The sequence below is a fragment of the Microtus pennsylvanicus genome, chromosome 9, assembly GCF_037038515.1.
Source record: "Microtus pennsylvanicus isolate mMicPen1 chromosome 9, mMicPen1.hap1, whole genome shotgun sequence".
NCBI classification, from domain to species: Eukaryota; Metazoa; Chordata; class Mammalia; order Rodentia; family Cricetidae; genus Microtus; species Microtus pennsylvanicus.
The window spans coordinates 66,845,912-66,863,920 of NC_134587.1; the positions used below are offsets into that span (position 1 = coordinate 66,845,912).

At 42.2% G+C, this 18,009-nt stretch overlaps 1 protein-coding gene across 1 annotated transcript in view; it reads right to left on the reverse strand.

Annotated features, from left to right (window-relative positions):
- The window catches only part of Gpat4 (glycerol-3-phosphate acyltransferase 4), a 42,530-nt gene that overhangs the window by 19,742 nt on the left and 4,779 nt on the right, over positions 1-18,009 (reverse strand). The window contains exon 2 of the mRNA XM_075986360.1: positions 2,760-3,745. Within this exon, the coding sequence (XP_075842475.1) occupies positions 2,760-2,924 (165 nt within the window). The 5' untranslated portion in view covers positions 2,925-3,745. The remainder of the gene's footprint in view (positions 1-2,759; positions 3,746-18,009) is intronic.

Sequence of the window (18,009 nt, forward strand, 5' to 3'; positions counted from 1 at the left end):
CCTAAATCTGGGTCACACCATCTGGTGGCAGCATACATAGAAGGGCTTGGAAGAAAGTAATTTTTGCTTTCTGCCTGCTTGCCCTCCCCCTGGCAAGTTCATCTATCCTGATGCAGAGGCACCCCCTTCGCTGGTGTCAGGATTCCAACACACACTGAAGACCAGTGAGACATTCAGCCTATGGGACTAACTACTATCAGATCTTTCCTTCCAGAGACAGCCATAATTGAATTAGCCAGATGAACTGGCTAGTTTTATGTCAGCCACAAGCTGAAGTCATCTTAGAGAAGGGAGCCTCAAATGAGAAAATGCCTCTATAAGACAGGGCTGCAGGCAAGTCTGTAAGGCCTTTCCTTAATTAGTGATTAATGGGGGAGTGTTCAGTCTGTTGTGGGTAGGGACACCCCCAGGATGGTACCTGGCTTTTATAAGAGAGTGAGCTGAGCAAGTCAGAAGAGTCAGTCAGTAAGCAGCTTATTCCATGACCTCTGCATCAGCTCCTCCCTCCAGGTTCCTCTCCTCACTGCTTTTGATGATGAACTGTTACACGTAATTGTCAGTGAAATAAACCCATTTCTCCTGGCACTGCTTTTGGTCATGGTGTTGGTCATGGTCACAGTAATAATAACCCTAACTAAGTCACTGAACCACAGCCTGTAAGCCACTTTATGAGTAAGTCTTCTTTATATACAGTCATTCATTCTATCCCTTCTGTTCCTCTAACTACTACAGGATATACTTGCCACAGTGCATGAGCGGAGGTCAGAGCAGTACAACTTTCAAGGAGTCAATTCTCCCCATCCACCATACAGGTTAGGGAATAGAACACAGGTTATCAGGCTTGGCAGTCAGTGCCTTTACCCACTGAGCCATCTGGTTGGTCCTCCATTTTCAGGAAAGGCTATACAAGTATTCTAGGCTTTTTGTCTCACACAGTGTCATCCAAGATGAATTAAGCACTAAAAAGGAGATCTAGATTTTTAACTCTTCCTTCTGTTTTAAAAATGGCAATTTCTAGGGGCAGGACAGATGACCCAGTGCTTAAAGCACTTGTCATGCAATCAGGACCAGAATTCACACGAATGCCAGGTGGGCATGGTGGCCCACCTGTAATTTCGGCATCCGATGTCAGAGACAGGATCTCCACGACATACCAGCTAGAAAGACTGAGCAGACACCAGCAAGCTCTGGGTTTGGCTGAGACACTCTGCTTCAATAACTAAGGTGGAAGAGCAACTGAGGAAGATGGGCAACATCAGCCTCAGGTCCCCGACATGCAAACATGCTCTCACACACACAGGCTAAAACGAACATCTCTGAAACAAGACAGAACACAAACAGACTTAAAAACAGGTACTCCCAAACATGGGTCCACAGCAACCAAAAGGTGGAAACAGCTCATCAACAGATGAATGCATAATCAAATTGCAGTACAGACACCTAATGAGTTATTGTTTACCCACACATAATACACCAAAGTACTGACAACTGCTACCATGCAGATGAATTCTGAAAATACTAAGCCAAAGAAGTCAAACAAAGAAGAGCACACCGTGTCGGATTCCATTCACAGGACACATTGAGAATAGGTAAATCCAGTGAACACTGTTTGTGCGAGCCAGGGCCTTGAAAGATGAAACGAGGACAGACTGCTGAGTGAGTGTGCGGTTTTTTTCTTTAGTTCGGGCTAGCTTTGCACTAGTTATTCCCCACTCTGGAATGACTGATCTGGTTTAAGAGCTTCCTTTGATGTGACAGCAACGTGTGGCACTAGAAGAGGTGGTGTATGTAACGCGAACATACCAAATGCCATCGAGCTGTGTTTAGAATGGTTTGGATTTATTTTTTGCTTATTTCACCTTGATTTCAAATTTTTCAAAGTCATTTTTAATTATGTGGGTATGTGTGCACAACTGTGTGTGCCTGTACAGTGAATGCAGGTCCCACAGAAGCCAGAGGGATTGGACTGCCCTGGAGCTGGTTCCATGTGCTAATGAGTCACCGGATGTGGGTGCTGGGACTCACAACTGGGTCCTCTAGAAGAAGCAGAACAAGCTCTTAACCCCCGCATCATCTCTCCAGTCCCACCTTGTTCTTGTGAGAGCCGCGAATACTACAGAATTGGAAGGGACTAAGAAAAAGTGGGGAAAACATTTTAAAGACTGCAGAGTGCTTGCAAAGCACATCAAAGATCTTGGTTTGATCCCCAGAACCACCAGACCAAACCAAATAAACCTCTAAGATATTACATGAACAAGTGTATTATAGTACCATGGTACATTACTCAAATTATGCAGCTTCAGCTGTGGAAAAGAATTCCTGAGGATTTGGTGACTACTGAAAACATTCTACAACTAAAGTAGCAAATCTCTGTCTAAATATTAAAGTCCTGTGGCACAGGTCAACTTTTAGGAGATACTACTTCTCATCTGCTTCCATTTAAAACAATCAGTCGGGTTCAACGGTACATTAACTAAGTTCTGATGTATTCTCGATCTTTCTGAAAAATTCAAATCCTCTTTTCTCTGCATTCTTTCTGCATGAATGCAAGGACTGACCTCGGACTGCTGTGAGAGAGGAAAAAGGAGTCCACTGGCAGAAGCCTTATTATGCCCTACCACCTGTGCTGCACGAGGCAGTTTCCGATGTCTAAGCCCCACTGTGATGTAGAAGGTAAAAAGACTCCTGATAGGAACCATTCTTTCTGCTAATGCCCTTCTCTCCCCTGGGAGGAAACCTATCACAATAGGACAACTTACCGCAAAGATCTTTAACAATGTTTTCATGTAGAGCTTTCGGATACCAAAGGAGACTCCAAAAATGGCAGGGACTATGATGAACACAAGTAGCAGGGTGAAGAGGACAGTCAGGGAGATGCCCAGAAGGTTGACAATCAAGCTATCAAAAGGCAGCAACAGGAACATGGTGGAGGATGCAGGTTAGGCTGGTGCCCTCCTTTCTACACACGAACGCGTCTTCAGATGGTCCCTTCCAACAGCACAAGCCTTGGAAAGGAAGTCAGTTCCACATGGGTGACAAACTCCATCTCAAAGTTCATGTCATCCAACTGTCTGAATACAGAGTAGTAGAAAAGAGCCACAGGAGAACCCCAGAAATTCCAGGTCTCCCTGGCACAGATAGAGCTGTGGTGAACAAGGCAGGACAAGGCTTCAGGAACGGCATCCGAGTCCTTACTAAGTTTCCGGGCAAGTGAGTGGCAAGGGAGAGCTTTCTATTCAGCTATGTGGGCTGCTTCCAAGGTTTTACTTTTTTCCTGCCCCAAAGCATTCAGCAGATGAATTTGTCCTAAAGGTCTGTATTGCCAGAAGTACCAAGAAGAGTTCACCTTGATGCCAGAAGAATCCTGATAATTCCAGTAGACAAAAGTAATTGCTGGCACGTCACACCAAAGGCTTCTGAATGTCAGTATGCAGAAATTAAGTAACTTTTACTTAGAATTCCTTCATAAGGTAAAACTGAGTTCACTGTAAAGAGTTCATAGCTAGTCCCATGCTCCCTTGTGGGGGGCTCCCGGTGCTGGCTGCTCCAGGACCCTCCTATCTGGAGAGCCCCAGCTTTTGCCAGTAACAAACAGAGGCTGGCACAGAACGTCTCATGCTGCCTGTACCGAGCACTATTCCAGACACGCCTGGCATTGGTGTCCTCTGATATTCTTCTCCCTTAAGGCACCCTTCTCAGTGGTGACCTGGGTTCTTGGCAAAAGGTTGTTTACATGCTGCCAGGGCTGGGGGTGGAAACAGAAACACATCAGTCACACAAAGCAAGACAAGAAATGTCAGTAAGTCTACATGTGTGGCAAGGGAGAGCTGTTTTAGGGTGAACCCACAGCCAGCTTCCCTAGTCATCAAGGTCAAAGGGAGCAGGCAAATAAATATACAGGTTTCCATGGTAGAAGGAGTTGTGGCCACACCAACTTTCTGATAGTACGCATTCTTTTTTTTTAATTAATTAATTTATTTATTTATTATGTATACAATATTCTGTCTGTGTGTATGCCTGCAGGCCAGAAGAGAGCACCAGACCCCATTACAGATGGTTGTGAGCCATCATGTGGTTGCTGGAAATTGAACTCAGGACCTTTGGAAGAGCAGGCAGCACTCTTAACCACTGAGCCATCTCTCCAGCCCATGATAGCACGCATTCTGAAAGGTAAGGGTATAGTATGGAATGTAAATCCCATTCTGACTTGTCCTATACTTACCTTAGAGTTCTTCATAACAGATGGGACTAGCTTTGTATTCTTCCCAATATAATTTCTACTTACAAGGGAAAATCATTTGTTCCTGTCTGTCTCAGCACCAAGCAACAAAAATGAGGGCATTACTAACAAGGCACGCTGTTCTTCACCTTGCTTTTTATTTTGTCTTAATTAACTTGGAAGAGAGTTCTATAAGTAAACGCAGAGCTCTCCCACTCTTTGCAGGTGCACAGTTTGTAACTAAAACAACACAACAGGATTATCCCCAAACTAAACACTACTAATTCCACCCTTTTGTTAAATATTGCTGTACTTTATTTATAATCCTAGCATACATGATTTAGTACCAGCAAAATTCCTAGAATAATAGAACTGTAGAGGAAAAGGAAATACACATTTAAATTTTTTTACAAGATATTTATCACATTTCTTCCATAGAAATTAAGCCCTTCCAGTCCACTTCACTACACTGGCTGCTCATTTTAAAATTCTCCTATTAAAGTATTTCATACAAGTAGTCCAATATACAGCACTCATTCCAAATTACAAGTTACCAATCAATGCAAGTCCTAAACTCAGGTGCACCCTATCAAATCTTTCTAGCAAAAATGTTTACCATGTGGTGTTAGGATAGAACCCAGGGCCTTCCCTGACTATGCTGGGCAAATCCTCTGTAACAGAGCTACCCCCGAGGAACGACCTACCAGTGTTGTTCAAGAAACTGAACAAATAGGTAATGACTTACCACCAATTCTGACCAACATTTTATGAACTAATATGTGTTACCTCAGGGCTGGCAAAGTAGCTTAGTAGGTTAAGGCCCTTGCCACCAAGCTTAAGACCCTGAGTCTGGTCCCCAGGAACCATATGTTACGAGGTATTATAATTAATTTTCACAAGTTGTCCTCTGACTTCCATATATGTACCACAGAACATGCATATGTACACATACACACAAAATAAACAAATGAAATTAAAAAATGGTATTCCATCTGGCTCTGAGCTAAAAGCATTACCCATACACTGTCCTCATTTATTCTCCCAACAATTCTATGGTGAGTCACCACCACTACCATTTTTACAAATGAGGATGGTAAAATTAAGGAGATAACTAAACTTCCTAGGGTCATACAATCTGTTAGTACAGCAGGGTGCTTTTTTATCCCATGTTCTTTAACAACATTTATGGCTTCCTGCATCCCAAACTACCCTGAAATAATCAGTACCTTACTTATGCAAGGTGCTATTGGATTTCCTAGAAAGAAAAGCCACAGGATAGATCTGGAATCACATATCAGAATTAGCTGTTCTCAGAATCCAAGTACATGGGTGTGTGTGTGTGTGTGTGTGTGTGTGTGTGTGTGTTTTTAAATCTTATAAACTGGCTAAACTTATTATACATGCCAGATTTCTAACCACAACCCCAAAGTGACTGAGGAATTTGCGTCACTGTGTTCCTTATACCTGTCAGGGCCTACCCCAAATCAAAAGCCACCCCTCCACTCTCCCCTCTATCCTGGCCCCTGTTCCCCTTGGCCAGCATTCCCATGAGAAGATACAGCAAGAGCCCTCTGTCCCATTGCCCAAGGTTACCTTGTGTTCCACAGGCCAGCATAACTGTCACATACCAAATCTGACCCCACATGCCAAAGTTTTGAACATTCTTCTTTGTATCACAAATCAGTTCAGAATTCCCAAGGTTATTCTGGGTTCATGTTCCCAAAACACTAAAATAAACACATGTAGCAACACACTCATTTCTTCAGTTAGTTCAGGAGTTGGCCAAGTACACATATCTGGCTATGGCTTGTTTTATAAGGCTCTGGAGCTTGGTATAGCTTTTACAGTTTTAAAAAGATATGGAAATAAGGGTGTGTGCCAGAAACCAGAGAATGCAAAAGCCTAAAATACTGACCACTGAGCCTTCACAGAAATGGCTCGTACCTATCCTTTTTTCCATGGGAGGTGATGGCCTCTCTCCTTCCCTTACCCCTCCTAGAGTACTTGCTCAAGAAAGCTGGACTCTAAAGCAGAGAACACTGAACTAGTCTGACAAGTTCTCTGGCCAACACCAGTACTCGCATAAATTCTTAGAAATCAAAGAAACAATAAACAAACTGCAATTATAAAATAATGTCCTTCACACCTTGGAAGTTAGTAGAAATATTAAAGTCAGAAGTAACTGAAAATTCAGAACACTGATTATTTAGGAGACGATATTACTTTGTTTCAAGTAACACACAACACTACCTCTTAGGAATGCATGGTAGGGAAGCCACTAATTAGTATTTGCTTATTCTCTTAGCTTCCACAGCCAGGTTCCTGCCAAACACTGAAAATCACATCGACCAAAAGCCCCCTGACTACCCAAAAAACCCAAAACTACTCAACTGTTTCAGAGAAAAACACAAAACCCAACTAGTTCTGAGTGTCAGAAAGGAAGATCGTTTCATTGTAGTCAGAGACAGAGCCAATTTGCTGAGCTAAACTTTTTAATCCTGAGTAGTTTCCAATGTCCTCAATCCTCGGAGTGGCAGATTCAACATACACTCACTGGGCAGACAGCATGTGCTTGGTACTGTGCTAACAGTCAACAAATAACCTGCAGACAAGAGTCAAAGGAAAAAGTAAACACAAAGTCACTATTTCAGACGTTCATGAAGGCTAAGGAGGAAAAGACAGGACCTCCAGAAAAGGTTAGGAAGTAAATTATTTAAATTCATGTAAACCTCTAATGTGGCAGGGGCTATCATTCCTAAATACAGAAATATTTCAGAAAGTATCCCAAGAAATAACTCACATCTTCATCAGGTGACCACGACTGTCAGAATATGTAAAGAGAGATGTCATGTGATAACTCTAAAGGCATAATAAAAGCATCCTTTTAAAGTAGACAAAATTGCCGGGGAGAAAATTGGGATCTTGGGGGTGGGGTGGGATGGGGGTAAGGGTAGATGGGGAGAGAAAAGTTAGAAGGGAAGGAGGTGGGGCCTTGGGGAAACAGGAGGATTGGGATAAAGGAAGGTTGGACAGGGGAGCACGGAACCACAATTCTTAGTTAAGGGAGCCACTTTAGGGTTGGCAAGAGACCTGACCCTAGAGTGGCTCCCAGGTGCCCAAGCCGAGGTCCCCAGTTAGTTCCTTGGGCAGCTGAGGATAGGGAACCTGAAATGACCCTATCCTATAGCAATACTGACGAATATCTTGCATATCATCATAGAACCTTCATCTGGTGATGGATGGAGATAGAGACAGAGACCCACACTGGAGGACTGGACTGAGCTCCCAAGGTCCCAATGAGGAGCAGAAGGAGGGAGAACATGAGCAAAGAAGTCGGGACCACGAGGGGTGCACCCACCCACTGAGACAGTGGAGCTGATCTATTGGGAGCTCACCAAGGCCAGCTGGACTGTGACTGAAAAAGCATGGGATAAAACTGGACTCTCTGAACATGGCGAACAATGAGGGCTGATGAGACGCAAAGGACAATGGCACGGGGTTTTGATCCTACGTAATGTGCTGGCTTTGTGGGAACCTAGCCAGTTTGGATGTTCACCTTCCTAGATATGGATGGAGGGGGGAGGACCTAGGACTTACCACAGGGCAGAAAACCCTGACTGCTCTTTGGACTGGAGAGGGAGGGGGAAAGGAGTGGGGGGAGGGGGAGAAGGGTGGGAGGAGGGGGCGAAGGGTGGGAGGAGGGGGAGGGAAATGGGAGGCTGGGAGGAGGTAGAAACTTGTTTTTTTTTCTCCTTTTCTCAATTAAAACAAAAGCATCCTTTTATTAAAAATCAATGGTTAAAGCTGGTGGGGTAGCTCAGTAAACAGAGGTGCTTGCTGTGCAAACCTGATGACCCAAATATGATCTCTGGGTGGAAGGGGAAAACTGTCTCCAAAAGGTGTCTTCTGACCTTTACATGTCCACACGCATGCCTTCACATGTGTGCATGTACACACACACACACACACACACACTCACAAATTAAAATTTAAATTGTTTAGACCACTCAAAGTACATGCTTGTCACACATTAAATGCCAATTAACAGCTCATACTATTATTACCTCTGCAAGGAACTGTCCCCCCCCACCGTAATACATATACAAAAAGAAAAATCCTATCAGGAGAAGACACAATAACACAGTATCCTTTTTTAAAAAAGAGACAGTGGGGCTGGAGAGATGGCTCAGAAGTTAACAGCACTAGCTGCTCTTCCAAAGGTCCTGAGTTCAATTTCCAGCAACCACATGGTTGCTCACAACCATTTATAATGGGATCTGGTGCCCGCTTCTGACATGTAGGCAGAACACTGCATACATAATAAATTTAAAAAACTATTTAAATTAAAAGAGACGGGTTGCAAAGATGGCTCTGTGGTCAAAAGAACTTGCTATAGAAATATAAGGACCAGCGTTCACACTGTAGCACATACACAGTAAGCCTGGTGTCCAGAGCACAACTGTAACCCTCGCTCTGAGACTGGTGAAAACAGGAGGAGCACTAGGGATTGCTGGCTTCCAGCCAAGCTCAATAAAGAAAAGAAAAAGAAAAAGAAACATTTAGTCCCAGGTTTAGGGAGAGACTCTACCTTAAAAAGAATAGGAAGACCTCAACCAAAGAATGGATAAGGAAAATGTGGTACATTTACACAATGGAAATTTACACAAAGAAAAAAATAACAACATCTTAAATTTTGCAGGCAAATGGATGGAGCTAGAAAACATCATTTTGAGTGAGGTAACCCAGACCTAGAAAGACAATTATCACATGTACTCACTCATAAGTGGCTTTTAAACATAAAGCAAAGAAAACCAACCTACAAATCACAATCCCAGAGAAGCTAGACAACAATGAGGACCCTAAGAAAGATGTACATAGATCTAATCTACATGGGAAGTAGAAAAAAGACAAGATCTCCTGAGTAAATTGGAAACATGGGGATCTTGAGAGAGGGTTGAAGGGGAGGGGAGAGGCAAGGAGGGGAGCAGAGAAAAATATAGAGCTCAATAAAAATCAATAAAAATAAAAATAACAGGCAGAGAAGGAGGGTGAGAGGACACCTGGGCACCCTTTTCTCTATTGGCCTGCATACACTCAGACAGACACATATGCAGATAAATAAATCTTTGAGTGTGTGTGGGGGGGGGGGGGACAGAGGAAGGAGAGGGAGGGAGGCAGGATAGATCACGACAGAACACCTGCTTATTCCCCAACACACATAGAAGGAAGGGGGGGGCACATCTACATTTACAATGATTAAAAAAACAATGTTTTAGCAGGATATGACAGTTCATGTTTGTAAACTTAAAAGGAGGATTGCAATTTTGAGGTCAGTGTGAGCTACATACATAGCCCAACTCTATAATAAATATACAGCCTCCCAGTTAGAAGCAGAATAATATCCACAATACCAATTGTGAAGAAGGTAATGATAAAAAAAAACAACCAAGTTTACAGCTATCTGCATATAGTATCTCTAGGGAAATAACACACAGGCTAGGTTGTAGGTGCCTCTCAGAGTTAATGCCACTGTTCTCCTTTCGGCATCTTTAGAATGTCAGTCAGCATTTTCAGTAGATAATAGTTTCAGTTCTCTCAAAAGACACCCTGTAGTCTAAACCCTGGCTTACTCCCTAACAGTGTGAATGGGGTTGTGGGCCAATTACTCAATCTCTTTCAGCTCCTGTTCAGCAATACCTACTGACCAAAAGGGCCGCTCAAAGACTGTAAAACCTGGCCATCATTAAAGACTAAAATGTAGGTCAAGGTGAAAAAAAGGGGACATGAATGCACTATTGGTAGGAAGTGCATTAGCTAGCCACTGCGGAAAAACAGTAGAGTCCTGAAAACACTCAAAAAAGAACTTCCAATATGACCCAGCAACTCCAGACTCCTTATCCAAGAAAGGAAATCATTTACACCCAAAAGATACACATTTTTCACAATAGCTAAAATATATTCCAGTATGCACCCAAATAATAATCAACTCCGCCCCCTTCAGTAGATGGGCAAACAAAATATCTGTTGTACACACAAACAATGGGATTTTATTTAGCAATAAATAAGCGTAATTCTCTTTTATAGAAACATGGATGGAACTGGAAGTCAACATATTAAGTGAAATAAGTAAGACACAGAAGGACAAGTATCACATATTCCTTACCTGTGGAAACAGGCTGGTCAACTCTGGAGAAGAATGAACTGGAATAGTGATCACTAGATAGAAGAGTAGGGTGGACTGAGGTGTGAGGGGCACCGGGGCCATGAGGTGGCTCAGAAGTAAAGGCACTTGATGCCAAGACTGATGATGTGAGTTTAGTTTCTGAAAGGAGAGAACTGATTCCCACAAAGCTGTCTCTGGTCTTCACCCATGTGCTCTGGCACACATGTTCCCACACACATATCCACGAATAAATAAATCTAACTAGAAATCTATGAACAAGGAGCACCAGAGTTCAACTGGAGGTAAGTACTGAGGTTTTAAGCACAATAGGTTAAAATAACCTATAATAGATTCCAAAATAGCTGGAAGAGTAAGTAATTTCCAGTATATAAAATGATTGTTTAGAGAAATGTTTATTTACCCTGATGTGATTAAACTGCACACATGTATTGGATCATGATAATGATATATAAATGCTTTTTTAGTAAAAGAATCCAAAATATGGGCTGGAGAGCTGGCTCAGTGGTTAACAGCACTGGGTGTTTTCCAGAAATCCTGAGTTCAATTCCCAGCAACCATATGATGGCTCACAACCATCCATAATGAGATCTGATGCCCTATTCTGGCCTGCAGGCAGACATACAGGCAGAACACTATATACATAAATAAATCTTAAAAAAACAAAACCGAAATAGATTATGAATATATATGCAGACATATACCATGGCCTGCACAGCGTACCTGGGTGAAATGCCCTCCACTGAAATGAGAATGAAGAAAATGTTTGGTTCTTAAAAATAGGACTTTGTGTGAATGTCTAAGTTAACATAAGACCATCACAGTAATTCTGAAGAGGAAAGAAACCAGTGGCATGTAGGGGCTGGAGACACTGCGGGCTAGATGCAGACCCAGCCACTGCTATTCTAGGTCCACTACTGGCTCTATCAGGATGCACATGTGAGTCACCCAGGCTTCAGCCCAGACAAAATCCATCAGAATCAATGTAGCAGGAGCCTACTAATATTAAATGCACTAGGCTGAGAAGATAAAACTTCCCAGGATCGCTTGGCAGTGGTGGGAGGCAGAGGCAGGCAGATCTCTGAGTTCGAGGCCAGCCTTGCTACAAAGCTAGTTCCAGGACAGGCTCCAAAACTACACAGAGAAATCCTGTCTCAAAAAACCAAAACCAAAACAAAACTAAACTTCCGTTCTTTTCCAGCTCCCTCTCAGAGGAGAGGCAGCTTCGGTCTCTCCTCCCTCCTTCCCTTCCTCCCTCTCTCCCGCCCCCCCCACCTCTCTGTTCTTCTCCCCTTCTCCCTTCCCTTCCATAACCACTAATATCCAACCCCACTTTGAAAAAAAAAAAAAACAAACTAAACTTCTTAGGGTCACACAACCAGTGAGTGATAGGATTAGAACAAGCGTCTCTGTCTTCTAGCCCTTACTGTTTACGAACACCATCTTTTAATTTCTCAAACAACCATGAAATAACTTAACACTAGCCTCATGGCAGACCTGTTTACTAGAACCTCTTGGTAATTATAGAAAGAAACAAATTTGTAAGTATTTCTAGGAAACTCAAGTGACTCTAATGTGGAACTGGATTTGGGTTCAGGATTATTAACAATGAACTCAGCAAAGAATAAATATAATTTGAGAAAACCATTAACCATCTTTGATGATGTAAAAGGCATCTTATTCTCTAGGTAGAAAAGGGGGAAGGGAATATACACAAAGTTAGGTACACCAATAAGAAGGCTCATGAAAGAATATAAAACTGTATCTTAGGCTGAAAACTCTGGTAGTAAAAACAAAATTCTGTTAGAGATTATGCAGATGAGATTAAGGTAGCTGCCAACTAGAAAAAGGAGACTTACTCTGGTCATCCTTAAGGTAGAGAATTGGAATTATTAGCAGTTGTGGGGGTATAAACTTTAGCACAACATTAAAAATCCAACCCAAGTGCTAGTTAGATGGCTCGGTGGTTAAGAGCACTGACTGTTCTGCCTGAGCACCTGGATTCTAAGAACCTGGGTTCCCGGCACCCATATGGAGTCTGGGATCATTTGTAACTTCAGTTCTGGGGATTCAACACCCTCTTTTGTGCATCAGTACATTCAAAGGACCACAAATTGCATGATTTCATTAAAATGAAATCAACAAATCTATAAACAAACAGATTGGTAGCTAGCACTGCAGAAGAGTGGAGAGATTGGGATTAACAGTTAAAAGGTGTGGGCTCTTCCTAAAGGGATGAGAACAGCGTCACCTGACTGGAGATTCTTATACCTACCTGTTCATATAGTAACTACTGACTAGTGCTTTATGTGTGTAAGTGGTTACTTTGGCTCAGTTTCAAGTTTTACTTTATCATGGAGAGAAGGCACAGTGTAGTTCAGAGACAGGAACATGCAAGAGGGGCTCTATATCTCAGCAGCAGACAGAAGGCAGAGAGACCAGGTGTGCATGATAAGTGGGTGAACTGTAAAGCTGTATAGTGTGTGAATTTTAAATGACCTTTAAAAGATCAGTTATTGAAAACTGTTAAGTGGGACTATGGACATTTTTGTCTACTGGTCTCTAAAACTGAGGAACCTAAGCACTTAAAATCCCTCCCAGAGTACCAATCAATCCGATCAAGCTATCAGTTCACTGTTTGAAACAAGAGCTTGATAAACTGAAAGTATAAACATTAATTATCATTTCAAAGCTGGAGGCAACAAGCTGATGACAAACCACAAAATTAAGACTTCACCACTGAGAATCCAGTCCAACCTCTGCATTTTATATGCTCTAGGGTTAAATATTAACTAGGACAAACCACAGAACAGAAACAGGACTACACCTTACATTTGCTTTTGGGTGAGTTAACTTCAGACCTATCAAATGCTCATTTCTGATGTGATGGCAAACATGGCTCCCAAACACAGCTGGGCTGATTTCAACTGTTTTTATTTTTTATTTATTTTTTTTTTGGTTTTTCGAGACAGGGTTTCTCTGTGGCTTTGGAGCCTGTCCTAGAACTAGCTCTGTAGACCAGGCTGGTCTCAAACTCACAGAGATCCACCTGCCTCTGCCTTCCGAGTGCTGGGATTAAAGGCGTGCGCCACCATCGTCCGGCTTCAACTGTTTTTAGTAGTGAAACGGAAGAATGGCCTGCAGGGGATGCTACAGCTCAGTAGGAAGTGTTTCTCCAGACACGGAGGAGCATTGTGGCTAAGGTCGAGTGAACCTAAAGAATCACCAATATACATACATTTGAAATGTGCTCTGGGTAAAATAAATTATTCAAGGTAGAGTCAGATTACAACAGACAAAAGTTGACTCAGTTCACTAGGAAGAGTGGGGCTGAGTTTTAAGGTCTTGTTCTTCTCCCAAGCCCCAAAGTCATTCTCACTGGATAAAAAGTAACATGGTACATCAAGTTCACTCCAAAAAAATTAAAGGTCTCCTAAAGCTAGGGAAAACCAAGTATCTTGATATACAGTACCACCCACTTAAGGACAGCATGTAGGCTGGAGAGATGGCTCAGCAGTGAAGAGCACTTGTCCTTGCAAGGACCCAGGATTGCTTTTAGGAATTCAGTGTTCACAAACATCTGTAACCCCCAGTTGCAGGGGATCAGATGCCCTCTTCTAGCCATTGCAGGCACTGCATGCACATGGTGCTCACAAAACTGAAGGTAACACACATACGTTTTTAAAAACCAGAAAGAAAGGGAGGGAAGGAGGAAGTGGCTGGAGAGACGGCTCAGTGGTTCAGAGCACCAACGACTCCTGCAGATGACAGATTTGGTTCCCAACACCCACCTGGTCTATACATGTATACATATGGTTATAACTCTAGCTCTGGGGTGTGTGGAGGTAGGGTGGGGGGGATATCCAACACTGTCTTTAGGCTTCAAATGGCACACTCATACACATAAAAATAAGTCTTAAAATTAAAAAAAAAAAAGGCAATGTGGGGCCAAGCAAGATAGCTTGGTAAGAGCACCTGCTGTGAAAGCCAAAAGGGCCTAAATTAAAATCAACAACACATGTAAAGAGAAAAAGTTCAGTAGTAGTCCTTCCATCTTTCAAATAAGCGCTGATGGCTCACACCTTTAATCCCAGCACTCGGGAGGCAGAGACAGGTGATTCTCTGAGTTTGAGGCCAGCCTGGTCTATAAGAGTGAGTTCCAGGACAGGCTCCATAGCTACTGAGAAACCCTGTCCCGAAAAACCAAAAAGCAGAACAAAATAATACTAAAAATCAAGTAAGACTGTTGAATTATTATGCAAAAAGTTTTTTTAAATGCCAATAAGGGCAAGTGAGATAGCTCAGGGTATAAAGGTGCTTGTCACTAAGCCTAATGACCTGAGTTCAATTCCTGGGAAACAGACGATGGAAAGAGAATTAGCTGGGAATATTGACGGACACCTTTAATCCCAAACTGGAGGTGGAAGACAGCAGTTCTCTTTGACTTTGAGGTCAGTGTTTCAGGCCACAGAGCTACACACTGAAACCCTGTATCAAGAGACTGAACTGACAAGTTGTTCCTCTGACTTCTACCCTCACACCATAGAACACACAGAAGTTCCTATGTACACATGTACACACACACACACATGCAGACACACAATAATAAGCATTTTAAATGTAAGTTAGTGGTGATACCATTTGGATACTTAGAGAGGACATATATATGAATGGCAATCATGAAAAGGTTCTCCATTTTATGTTAAAGAAATGCAAATTAGTAATTATTAAATCCATTTTACATTCATGAGTATGTATCAAACTAGAAAGCCAGCTTTATCAAGTAGTATGAGATGTACAATTACTGCATCTTCTTGTACTCCTAGTGCAAATATAAAATAAATAGCTAATTTAGAAAAGGGTTTGGTTAAACATGAAAGGATCTTTAAGTCAGCACAAAATACCTCAAGACCAAGTTCTAAGCACAAAGGAGATTTATTTGCCCCAGAGGGACAAAGTATTGTCTCTGGATATAGAAGAGACAGATGTGGACCATAGGCAAATGACAGTTTATAAAGGGAAAGAGGAAACCCAATGTTAGGATCCTTGGTTAATTTTGATTGGGCATGTTAATTAGAGACTCAAAAAAAGGGGCTTTTTGATTGTTGGATTTCAACACTTTCAATAGCTTGGGCCTTGGTAGTCAGCCTCATGAGGAAGAAGTGGCCAAATAAGGGAATAAACCCTGGTGACTAGCTTTTGGAATGTTATCTGTAATCTAACGGTTTAGCAGGTAGAGGGAATGGGGAGAAGGGCAAAGCAAACACTGTTGGCACCATGTTTGGCATTCCTGGGCCTACTAAAGCCCTTCAAAACATTCTGTAATGGTTTATGCTTTGTTCAAGGCCAATTCAAAAAAAGAAAAAAGCTGGAAGTGGTGGCTCAGAGCTGAATTCTCAACACTTGAGAGGCTCAGCCAGGAAGGTCATGGGTTTGAAGCCAGCCTGGGCTACAATAGTGAGTTTCAGAACAGCCTGAACTAGAGAAACTTTGTTTCAAAGATTAACACAGCAGTTGGGTCTGGTAGTTATTTATCTTTAATACCAGAACTCAGAAGGCAGAAGCATATAGATTTCTGAGTTTGAGGCTAGCCTGGTCTACAGTGAGGTTCAGGCCAGCCAGAACTACATAGCTAAACTCTGTCTCAATAAATACATAAAGTTAAAGGGTGAGGGACAGAGCTCAGTAATAGAGAGCCTTCCCAGAACACACAAGGACTGAGGTTCTACTTCGGCACTCACACACAAACACACATATACTGAAGACAGGTATATGAATCACTGTCCTCTTAGGGGAGACACCACAAGCATTGCAATCCCAGAACTTAGGAGGTAGAAGCAAGACTGAAAGGCCAGCCACAGTAATATGGAGACTTTGAACCAAGTCTGCATTAAACTATCTCAAAGAGGTGGGGAATGTGGTTCAGTGGTGGAGCAGGTATCTAGCAATGTGCAAGGCCCTAGGCGCAATCTCCAACACTGTAAGTAAATAAACATACAAGGTCAATGTTTTAAAACGGTTTTAAAAAATTGAATGCATTTTGCGTTTGCCTATGTGGGGGTCAAAGCATAACTTGCAGGAGTCAGCTCTCTTCCTTCACCATGTGTGTCTAGGGATCAAACTTGGGCTGCCAATCTTAGCAGCAAATACCTTTACCCACTGAGCAATCTCACCAGCCCAAGTTTTTAAAAACTTTTTAGCTGACAACTGTATAAAAGGGTTCAACAGGATCTTTCCTTCCTTCCTTTCTTCTTGTTTTAGCTTTTCAAGACAGGGTTTCTCTGTGTAGTTTTGGAGTCTGTCCTGGAACTCACTCTGTAGACCAGGCTGGCCTTGAATTCATAGAAATCCACCTGCCTCTGCCTCCCAAGTGCTGGGATTAACGGTGTGCACCACCACTGCCCAGACTCAGTGGGATCGTTTAATAGGCATTGTGTAATCACTAAAGCAAACTAACTAGCATATCACTTTTACATTCTTATAAGAGCAACTACCATAAAAATGAAATTTGTACATATCTTTATATTTTAATAAATAGTACTAATTTAAAACTTTTAAAGGTAAACTCTGAAAATAATATATTTCCAACTGATAAAAGATAAAAAGATAAAAGTATTTTTCTCTATCATCAGAGATGGAAAAGTGGGACAAGCCCATACGATCAAGAGTGAGTTGCCACTTATGGAACACCAAGCTATTTACACAGCTGGAAGATGTGTTTTGCTTTGATCTGATTTTAACTGTGCCCTGATCTTTCCTTTGAAATGAGAACGTACATACGTTTTTCATTCTACAGGACACAGTTTAAGAGAGTATGGATTTTTAAAAAACCTTGGACTTTTAAAGTGTTGAAAATTTTTGCCAAGCAAATTTCAGTCAGGAGGCAGAGACAGGTGGGTCTCCGAGTTTGCGGGCAGCCTGGTCCACATAGCAAGTTTCAGTCAGGAGGCAGAGACAGGTGGGTCTCTGAGTTTGCAGGCAGCCTGGTCCACATAGCAAGTTTCAGGACAGCATGATGATGTTCTCAAGCTGTAGGCTATGACCCTCTGGAGGAGCTGAAAAACCCTTTCATAGGGGTCGCCTAAGATATTTCACATTACAATTCATAATTAGCAAAATTATAGTTATAAAGTAGCAACAAAAATAATTTTGTTTGGGGGTCACCACAACATGAGGAACTATATTAAAGGGTCACAGCATTAGGAAGGCTGAGAACCACTTGAGACCCTATCTTAAAGTTTTAAAGACTGCAGCATGTCTAAAGTTATGCCATTTTATACTGTTACAGTAACATGAGGTCTTGAGGATAAACAAGAAAGGAAAAATTATGGTTTAACAGTGATATGTCTGTGTCAAATTGACAAGGGGTCAATTGTGCTGGTTAGTTTTTGTAGCCTGACACAAATTAAGTTACCTGGAAAGCAGGGAGTGGTGGCACACACACACACCTTTAATCCCAGCACTCTAGAGACAGAGACAGTCAGATCTCTGAGTGTGAAGCTAGTCTGTTCTATAGAGTGAGTTCAAAGACAGTCAGGGCTACACAGAGAAACCCTATTTCAACAACGAATTTACTTTGGGACAAGGAACCTCTACAGGAGTTATCTCC